This window comes from Chaetodon trifascialis, chromosome 3, assembly GCF_039877785.1.
Source record: "Chaetodon trifascialis isolate fChaTrf1 chromosome 3, fChaTrf1.hap1, whole genome shotgun sequence".
NCBI lineage: Eukaryota > Metazoa > Chordata > Actinopteri > Chaetodontiformes > Chaetodontidae > Chaetodon > Chaetodon trifascialis.
The window spans coordinates 16593359-16604154 of NC_092058.1; the positions used below are offsets into that span (position 1 = coordinate 16593359).

A 10796-nucleotide genomic window follows, 5' to 3' on the forward strand; every position below is an offset into this window, starting at 1 on the left:
CAAATGTAGCCTGAACTTTTATCCATTAAACGACCAGTAACAGACAATGAATCGGGTTTCTTCATTCAAATATGAAATTAATTTGTGAATAATTAAACATCTGGCGGTGAATTTATCTGATCACATTTCTTAAAACCGAACACGTCTGTGCACATTAAAACTCTTACATATGAGCGTTTTATGAGGACTGCACATCTCAAAGACACTGTGTCACATCTGTTTCACTGCTCAAGGTTTCCTGTAAGCACGAGATGAACGGCAGTGAGTCTGACTGTCCATACACTCTGTATTCCCAGCTCCACTTCTCTCTACTGGTGTGTCAGGAACAATTTTATTAAAAATGTTACCTGATGAAATCATTATTCATCGTTCGTCTGCATGCTGAGTCCTTATTAAAAGGCTGTCACAGACTAAAAGGCTTAAAAATAATGTGCACTCATTTTAAATTGCTATATTAAACATAAACTAGCAGCCAGACTGTACCTCTCCATATGAACGTTATAATAATATCTTAGTGATTTTCTGGTCTGGAGAACCGCCTCTGAGCTTTTGTTGAGGTGCTGTGCAATTGGCTGAGTCAAAGCTTTCATGGAGACTCCGCCTCTGAGGCTGACAAGCCTGGCCCCGCGCTGTCAGCCACAGTTAGACGTGTTGCTTTAAGTCCCGGTGGACAGAGTTTATTCTGACAGACACCAGCCAACCTGGAGAGGACCCACAGCAGCTGAAAGGGACACTTTTCCAAAGAGATGATCGGACGCTGTGGATAAAATAATACTGGCAGAGGTACGGCGTGTTTATTTTATTGTCATGTTGACTAAAGCATCGCCCGAGTTATGAGTGAAAATGCGTATTGGGCTGTGGGTATGTAATGAGAGAGTGATGTGGTAGTGAATATGGTGGGTGGAGATGATTTTTTTTTTTTTTAAGTTGCATCACTGCATGCACCACAGGAGATCTGCATTTAGAGAACTGATGAAAGCACAGGCTGCATAACACCCCCACCTTTAAAATATTAACATCTGATGTTCGCTGGTTGCAGGTTTCCAGAGTCAAACTCGACTCGCTCTCCAGGGGAAGAGAGGAATTTAAGTCAGAGGAAGAAAAGCAGAGCATTAGTCCTCCACTGTGAATGGACTCAGTGAGGATCTCGTGAAGGACAAGTATTTCAGAGCACCCCGTGCACCCTCCTTGGATATTCCTTGACTCTATAAAGCGCTCCAGAGTCACAGAGATGGATGTGGCGGCTGATCAGCCCCGCTGGATGCATCACCACGCCGTGCTGAACGGACAACACCCGGACTCTCACCACCCCGGGCTGGGGCACAACTACATGGAGCCCACGGCGCAGCTCCTGCCCCCGGATGAGGTGGATGTTTTCTTTAATCACCTGGACTCGCAGGGAAACCCGTACTACCACAACTCTGCCAGGGCCAGAGTGTCGTACAGCCAAGCGCACGGTAAGATGGAGCGACGCACACTGCGGTGCAACTTTAGCCGATGCATTCAAGACAGAAACTCATGACTGACTGTATGCTATGAGTAAAGGATGTGTTTTCTCTGGAAAAAAATGCATACAGGGTTTACTTTTATTTCTTACGATAACATTCAGGCTGTTATATCTACTTTATCAAAATCCTAAACACCAAACGTGCGTGTGACAGTTTCTGCTGTGTGAAAGGTTTTTTAAAAAAATGTGAATTATTTTCTGGCTTGATGCATACATACTTTGCTGGTTTATGAGTCTGATAAACTGTGGTTAGCTGTCACATTACATGAGCCTACAATGTTTGTGATTTTAAAATTTAAGTAAGACGAACAAGCAAGTAAAAAATATCTCAAGATTAAAATAGTAACAAAACTCAGGAAATGTATGTTTTTTTAAATGCATATTTTAGTCCTGGAAATACAGTTTTAATTGGATGAATTTAGGCTGCTTTGTTTACACGTTGAAATCAGGCCAGTGTGTCCAGTGAATCAACAAGTCTTATTTTTGCAAGCAACCTTTGGTGCCACAGGAATCACCGCAGCCCCACTAAACGCCCAACCAGCCTGTCACCATTTCTATAATTAATATTGTATTTCTGTGTTATTTCACAGCTCGTCTCACGGGGACTCAGGTCTGCCGGCCTCATCTCATCCACAGCCCGGGGATTTCATGGCTGGACGGAGGGAAAGCAGCCCTGTCGGCTCACCACCACAACGCCTGGGCCGTCAGCCCCTTCAGCAAGCCCAGCCTGCACCATCACGGCTCCGCGTCTCCCGGCGGCCTCTCCGCCGTCTACCCGTGCAGCAGCAACTCAAACACGGTCTCCGCGTCCTCGTTAACGCCGCCGTCCCACTCCAGCCCGCATCTGTACACTTTCCCCCCTACGCCACCAAAGGACGTATCACCGGACCCGGGGGCCGTGTCTCCCTCCGCCACCAGAATGGACGAGAAGGAATCTATCAAATACCAAGTGTCGTTACCGGAGGGCATGAAGATGGAGGGCTCCAGTCCGCTGAGGAGCAGCCTGGCCTCCATGAGCGCGCAGACCCCTTCCACCCACCATCCCATACCGACGTATCCAACATACTCGCTCCCAGCGGCGCATGAGTACGGCGGCAGTCTGTTTCACCCGGGCAGCCTGCTGGGAACATCATCCAGCTTCACCCACAAGAACAAAGGCAAGACACGGTCCTGTACCGGTGAGTCCACCGCAGACACAGACCAGGCCCAGAATAAAACAACAGACATGAAGCGTGAAAATATTCAGAGTGTTTGGGTAAAGGCACTTACTTCCACAGTAACTGAATACACATTCACACTGTCCTGTAGCGCTCTGCTGTGGATAATATGTGTTTATCTGTGCTACAAGGACATGTTTGGTTTTTTTTACCTGTGCAGCTTTGAAGCGGTTTTTTAATGCCACATTTATAATCCATATATTACTCTGTTAATATTCCTGTAAGAGGATTATTTCACGATCATCTGTTACATAACGTAAACACACACAATTATTAAAATCGAAGTCGTTTATGAATCCCAGCTGTAAGATTAATATCACACGACCTCAAATAATCAAAGAAAATAATTTAAAAAGCAACAACATTAACCACGAAAAACAAAAAACCTTGACGAGAAACTTATTATTTTACAAATGCAGCCTGCAGGACAGATATTTTCCTGTTAAATTAACAGATATGGTGTTCAAAATGACAGCAGCTTGTAAAACCCATTGAATACCATCCAAATGTAACCAGATGAACGTCTTTTGATTTACTCTGGGTGACTTTAAACGCGTCCAGCCCGCTGAAATGTGCAGACTGTGATTTGAGCATCAGGATTGTTTATAATTCCGGAAATGATCAGAGTGATAACAAATAATAAAACATTTTTTCGGTGAATGCTTTTAGAGGCCTGAGCCCGCACTCGACAGTCCTCCAACAACAGAGCGATTTTGATAATCCCCTTTTGTTAACCGTGACTCTGTAATTAGGCCTGATCTGGCTGCAGCAGCGCACTGAACTGGATCCAGCCCAGAGGTGTGAAAGGGAGATCCGCGGGCGCACAGAGCCAAAACCTCAGCATTTAGGCTGGGAGTCGCCTCTCTGTTACATATGACATTAATACGTTGTCCTGATTGTTATTTGATTACAGAGCAGGAGACTTCCAGCTGGAGCCTGATTGTGTTCGTTAACAGTGGAGGGTGACCTAAATGAATAACTTGTTATCTAATAAAGCTTAATGGCTGCAAAATGTATTCTAATGACTTTATCACAGCCCTAGGTTATATGACACTGGCTTTTATGATGATGTTGAAACTTTAAATTACATTTTTATGTAAAATTTAACCTAAACTTTGCTTTCTTTAATGATTGTTGTTTGCCTCATGAGCATGGATGGTTCAATTTATTTTGTGAAGTGGGATTAAAAAAATAAAATATTCTTCACCATCAGGCTGCTTAACGGGAAACTAAATCATTGGTGCTGAAGTGATGGAACAAAGGGAATTATATTTACTAAAGACTTGCTGTTTAGTCACTTTATATGCTGCTGCTGCTGCATGCACACAGTTTCTTTCTCTTCACCCTCACAAACTAAAGAGGCAATGGGTGAAATTGTGAAGCAGAACATGCACTTTAATCAGTAATTGAAGGTGTTTTTTGTGGAAAGGCATCGCTCACAGCTTGACAGAAAAAAAAAACTCTGACATGGGCACACAGATTAATCCAGAAAAGCACCAGAATATTTACAAATTCTGCAGTTTGGTGACCAGAAACATCATAGATCAATAAGCAGGGGGGATTTGTATTTCAGCTATATGAATTTCACAGATATGACTGTGTGTTCTTCATCAGAGGGCCGTGAGTGTGTAAACTGTGGTGCCACCTCCACACCTCTGTGGAGACGCGACAGCACCGGACACTACCTGTGCAACGCCTGCGGCCTGTACCACAAGATGAACGGCCAGAACAGACCACTCATCAAACCCAAACGCAGGCTGGTGAGTCCCCTCGGTGTATATAAGAGAAGTGTGTGTGAGTGTGTGTGTGTGGAGGAGGCAGTAAATAAAATGAGTGTAAGATGGAGGGAGAGAGGGGGAGGAGGTACAATTCCAGGAAAGTTATATTTTCCCAATCAGTTTCCGGGAATTGTGTTTCTCGCTCACCTCTGGCTCCTTCAGCTCAGGCTGTTAGCAGAGTGGAACTATCTGTGTTGTTTCTCTTATCATTATTACTACTTGTGATACTGTCATGGATAGCAGGCCACAACCTCATCCCTCATGACAGCACAGGGCCTCGCTGACACTGTATGGCTCATAATGCTGCTGTGTTTTTTGAAAAATTTCGGGCTGGGTTTGTTTTTATTTTGACATGTGGGCAGCAGAGCATCACCGTCCGGCGAAAAACACTTGTCTCCGAGTTTGGTGATTTTGAATTGTTCAAGTGAACTGAAGGATTAAGTGTCCCTTTGTGGGTTGAGAAAACTCTGCTTCATCTTAAGCTATAATAAGCCATTACAAAAGCAATTGGATTATGGGAAAATGCTTTGTCACAAAGCTGGAAACAGGGCTGTTTTCATAACTCATGAAAAGCTGACATTTTGGAGATAACACGGCATTCAAAGGACAGTGAGAATCTGTCTCTGTGTAAAGGGACACAGCAGCTTTGGAGCTGGTTTAAGTCAGATATTTCCCATCATGGCCTGCTTCAAACATCAGTGTTTCCGAGTGGATCAGATAGCCCAGTCAGCCCCAACTTCATGTCACGCTCATCCTGCAAAGAACTTTTAAACTGTTTAAAAACATGAGCCATTGTTCAGAAATGCAATACAGTCAGGGGAGTCACAATTTTAAAGGCTGAGATTTAATTTTAATAAAATATACTTGAAAGCCAAGCATCAAGTTTACTATAAACTCCTTAAATTGCACGATCATTTTGACATTTTTCCAACTTTGGCTGCTAAAATAATAATTTTGAAAATAATTATTCCTATTAAATAATAATTCTCCTAATAATTTCTAAATAAAGCAACGTATTTGCAGCCTCGGTGTATTCATGTGGCACCAGCTGTGTGTGCTGTGCTGTGCTGTGGTGCAGCAGGAGGCAGCTCTGAAATGAAGACAGTATTTGCAGAGTCAGCAGACTCTGCTCATTAAGTCAGCAGCAGCCTCATCAACAGCCAGTCAGATTAAAACCAGCGCTGGTGCAAACGGCTTCAAATTGTTTTAATTTGAAGGAACTCTGGACGAAGACGACAGGCCTAAAAGTAGAATTTGTTCCAATGAAAGCAGCATTTCTGCAACCAAAGAATCATCATTTATACTCATATGAAAAACGGAACAAAAGTGCGCAAGTTCACGCTCAATGAATGAAAAAAAAGGTAAATCGAGAAAAGGCACAGGTGAGCAAAGTAGGACTAGTTTATTCCTAAAGAATTTAGAGTCAACCATATTGATTAGTTTCAGATAAAAAGTATTTTCTATTCACCTGATCAGGTCTCTTGTTGACGCGTGTTGCAAGTCTACATCGCAGCGACCAGCAGGTCTAAATCTACCCGATACTGACCCGCATAGCACGTCCGCAAACATCTGTCTGCTTCACACAAAATATACGAGCAGTCGTGTCTGCGTCTCTCGGCTGTAACAGCGCACAGAGCCGTATGTCAGGCCTGGTTTCCGCACGGCTCGGCCGGGGATCGCAGCGCTCCGGAGCGCCTGTGTTCAGCGGCAGCAGCAGCCTTCCAGTTGTTTCCTATCCGGATATCTGACCGCTCCAGATAAAGCAGCGGGGCCAGCGCCTGTTTCCTCCCGCGGCCTCCTAACTATAGGACTAAGACCTCATTTCATAGTGGTCAAGCTCTCCGGCCATGAGAGAGAAAGTAAAACAGATGTGATCGCTGAAAAAAACGAGGATTGGGAAAGTTATGGAAGCTGAACAGGGCACGGACCACGGGCACTGCTGTCCTGACCTTTAGAGAATTAATATAAAAAATATAGAAAACAGTTCATGTTTTGTCAGATAACACATTTATTAGAACATTGTGTAGAGTAATGCATGGACTTCCTGTAGTGGAATTAGATTTTACTGAGTGAAAAGCATGAAAAAGTGAGGTGTGAGGTGTCCATCAGGATGAGACTCCGGCTGTCAGGACATCATTATCAGCTACAGACACAGACACAGACAGGGCACATGGGAACTGACCGTTTCTAATAACACCTTTACTGAATACAAATGACTTTCCCCATGTGACATCTTGTTTATGAATTTTATTTGAAAGCTGCTGTGAGAGCATGGAGGAGGTAACTCCCACAAACTGAATGTCTACAAATATGTCACCTAGAGCTCAATGATTGGTTGATTTGATCGATTTGCCACTGGACAGAAAATTAATGGGCAACAACTGTGACAATCGATTATGTGTTTAAGTCAGGTTTTAAACAAAAATGACAAATATTTAATGGTTCCAGCCTGTCAAATGTGAATATTTTCTGTTTTTCTTATTCTTCTTTGACGGTAAACTGAATATTGAGGTTTTGAACTGTGCAGGACATTTGAAACTGTCCTCATGGCCTCTGGGAACATGATGTGCATGTTCTATGAAGTGAATCATTAATCTATTGATGAGAAAATAATCTGTAGATTAATCAATAATGAAAGTAATCGGCAGTTGTGGCCATTGTGTCATGAAACTGTTCAGCCAACTCTAAAATATATTCTGAAATACATTCTTAAACTGACCCGTGTCGTCTGTCTGTGCTGTTAAGCTCTAATTAGATCCTAATTAATTTATATTTTTTCCCACAGTCTGCTGCCAGACGAGCAGGCACCTGTTGTGCTAACTGCCAGACGACCACCACCACACTCTGGCGACGCAATGCGAACGGAGACCCAGTGTGCAACGCCTGCGGCCTCTACTATAAATTGCATAACGTAAGTCTTTGGCTGCTGGGCCTGCACAAAGCCGGCAGGGTCAAGTAGACGGGAAGTAGGCAGGCGAGTTACACTGATTCTTGAGGGATAAGAGAAGCAGAAAAGAGAGCAAGGAGAGAGAGAGTGAAGGTTGTTTTACTCTCAGACACTGTTGGACTCATTGCTGTTTTCTTTCTTTGTGCTTTATTGTTTCCATGGTAGGCGTAATCCTCTTGAGAGACACAATGGTGGGACTGTTGTTGAGTGGGACTGCCATAAGGCCAGTCTCCTTATGAATAGCATTAAGACTGGAGACAACATAGGGATGTGTATTTTAAAGGGTCAGTCCGATGATATTCTATATTTCCTTATTGTCAACAAATCCTTTGAAAGGACAAAAACCAACAATTAATTGATCAACAAGTACTGTCTGTTTAGCCACAGCCTGATACAGCTCATTCCTCTGTGCCATAGAGCTCCATTGTTTTCCAAAAGCAGTTAAAAACACATCAGGGAGCCACACAATTCCACATCCACTGCTAAGAAATACTGACCAGAACACAAAGCGTATTAATCCGCAGCTGAAAATAGTCCCCAACAAAAGCATTATTCACTCCTCTTTGAATAACCTTTGCTCCAAACTACAGTGCCCGGCTGCTTTAGGAAACTATCGTCCTTTTTTTTAAAATTCATTACTAAAGTTTTACATTCTTAGACAGAAGCAGTGAGCTTGGGGCTGAGTGCAGTGAGTGACAGGATGAGGAAGTAGGAAAGTATTACGGGATGGATGAATGCATAGTTGGGTTTGGTCTTTCTTGGCAACAAAAATATCGAATATTTCTCGTCACAACCTTGAAGGACTTGCCAAACTCAACAAAAGATATCCCATGTTTAAAAATGTTTTTGTTCACATTTTCCTAAAATACACAACTTTCCCTCCAAACTTAAACCAAATCAGTCACCTCCTCCCTTCTCCCTCTCCACACAGGTGAATCGACCTCTGACCATGAAAAAGGAGGGAATACAGACCCGCAACCGAAAAATGTCCAACAAATCTAAAAAGAGCAAGCGGTGCAGCGATAGCTACGAGGAGTTTTCCAAAAGCCTGCACGACAAGACCTCTCCCTTCAGTGCCGCCTCTCTGGCTGGACCTATGTCCATGGGCCACTTGGGGCCTTTCAGCCATGCCGGACACATGCTTCCCACACCCACCCCCATACACCCTTCCTTTGGGCACCCGCACCATTCTAACATGGTGACGGCCATGGGCTGAGAGGGAGAGGAGAGGGGTTAACATGTAGGAATGCTGGGGAACCTGAGAGGGTTGCATTGAGCAGGGATGAGGGTCTCATAGAGGACAGTGTGTACAATGTTACAGACACAGTTTGTGGTGTCTTCATCTTTGATTGTCTCTTGATTGATTGCGCCAACATTACGTTGGAGAACAGATGTATTGTGGGAGGAAAGGACATTTTTTACTGCTAATCTATAGGTACATATTTTGATGGAGGAAGATATCCCGCTTCCTGCCGGCCAGGCACACACATGTAAACACAAAAATGTCATTGCACCTCATAGTTTTATCCCCGCTGACAGCCTGACTGACCGCCGTGTGGGTCAGTATGTGCCGAACAGGTTTAGAGTAACTGTGAATATTGTAAATGTATGAGACTGAGGGGGACAAGCCTTCAACAACATTAAATGAAATTATGCTGGATTCTTTTTTTTTTTTTTTTTCGTTGCTCATGGACAATTTTAAAGGAATTTTCACAAAAGAAACAAGCCAACAAAAAAGGTTTATGAATCCTAATTTGACACTGTTTATTATGATTATTGTTATTATAATTATTATTGTTATTCAGATAATTTATTTTCACTGCCTTGTCTTCTTTTACTATATCACCTGAATCATAATATGGATACTGTTATCCCAGTTATGAATATATTTTTAGCTGAAGCGCTTTCTCTGAGCTGGTCAACATTTATACTCGTAAGAAATAAAGAGATCAAGTTCATTATCGCATCTGCTCCTTCTATTCAATATCCACTGCTGAATGTTTAAGCCGTCATAATAGGAACAGATGAATACGGCTAATCGTGCTGTTCTCTGAGCCATACAGGGACAGGGTACCATGTTGAACTTGAGAAACAAAAAATTGTATGTCTTATAGATACAAATGTCTGTCTTCATTAAAGCACTATTAAACATTTAATTAATACAATTAAAAGCTGCAATGTCAGTCACACCTATTTGTTTATTTGTAACATTAAAACGGCTATCTTCTGTGCATCAAATGCTCTGTAGCTTTCTATACGTCCCTGTTCGTGTGACAGATTAAAGGAATAGTTCAACATTTTGGGAAATATTCTTACACACTCTCTTACCAAAAGTTAGACGAAAAGATAGTTTGACATCACTCTCGTGTCTGTTCATTAATATGAAGCTACAGCCACGAGCTTGTTAGCTTAGCTTAGTACAGAGACTGGAAACAGGGAAACAGAAAGTCCGGCTGTGTCTAAAAGTAACAAAATCCAACAACCAAGATAACTTCCTTCCAGTAAATTCCTGAAGACCCAGGCGTTACAGCACCAGGCCAAGAAATAAAACCACATTGTGTCATTTTCATTTCTTACATTGTTTTTTGTGTGGATGAAACCAACAAGCATTTCCTCATCTTTGGAAAGAGGCCAGCTGTGCCCTGGCTAGCTGTTTCCAGTTGTTGTGCTGAGCCAAGCTAAGCGTCTGCTGGCTGTAGCTCCAAACTTACACGAGCGTAGCGTCGAGCCTTTCATTGAAATCTCGGCAAGAAAGAAAGTGCACTTTCCAAAATGTCATACTACTCCTTTAATAGTTTTGTTTATTTGTTTGTTTGTTCTTTTTGGGGGGGTATCAGCAACTTTACTTTCCCAAACCTGCTCCAAAGGTGGTGCCATTGTCAGCATGTAAGGAACATCCTTACAGCTGAAGAAATGGTAAAATACTATGTATAGTACAACTTTCTATTAGCCTCTATATCACGACTTTTGATCAACATGTTTAACATCCTGCCAGTGTCAGAGAATCCATGCTTACTATTTACCACCTGTCACAAACAGCTGGAAATCCAGCAGCCATTGCAAACTGTTGATAATAAAGAAATCATATAAACTTGCAGTGATGATTGAGAAAAATTATTTCCTTTGGGATTCTGCAAAATTAAACATTGATAAGACAAAGAAAAACACTATAACATCTTCCCCAGCTGCCGTGGTAGTCATAGTATATATTAAACTTGATCTGACCAGGGAAAGGAGGAGCTTTAAAACACTTATCAAAACCTTCTTGAGCTGCACAAGAAGTCATCTCCTTCCAGGACAACCTTTTCAGTCATTCTCAACAGTAAGGTATCGATGCATTCAAGTCA

At 42.6% G+C, this 10796-nt stretch overlaps 1 protein-coding gene across 1 annotated transcript; it reads left to right on the plus strand.

Moving 5' to 3' along the window:
- Nucleotides 1-641: 641 nt before the first annotated feature.
- gata2b (GATA binding protein 2b) lies at nucleotides 642-10544 on the plus strand. Its single transcript, XM_070959664.1, has 6 exons — nucleotides 642-783; nucleotides 1040-1457; nucleotides 2098-2685; nucleotides 4339-4484; nucleotides 7288-7413; nucleotides 8381-10544. Exons 2-6 carry the CDS (start codon nucleotides 1232-1234, stop codon nucleotides 8663-8665), a joined length of 1371 nt encoding a protein of 456 aa, XP_070815765.1. The 5' UTR covers nucleotides 642-783; nucleotides 1040-1231; the 3' UTR covers nucleotides 8666-10544.
- Nucleotides 10545-10796: the final 252 nt, after the last annotated feature.

What these genes read in the sequence shown, in the direction of transcription:
- gata2b (XM_070959664.1), top strand. Translation starts at nt 1,232, where the DNA reads ATGGATGTGGCGGCTGATCAGCCCCGCTGGATGCATCACCACGCCGTG. An exon ending in CAAGACACGGTCCTGTACCG is followed by an intron (nt 2,686 to 4,338) that starts GTGAGTCCACCG and finishes GTTCTTCATCAG; the next exon opens with AGGGCCGTGAGTGTGTAAAC. An exon ending in TCTACTATAAATTGCATAAC is followed by an intron (nt 7,414 to 8,380) that starts GTAAGTCTTTGG and finishes CTCTCCACACAG; the next exon opens with GTGAATCGACCTCTGACCAT.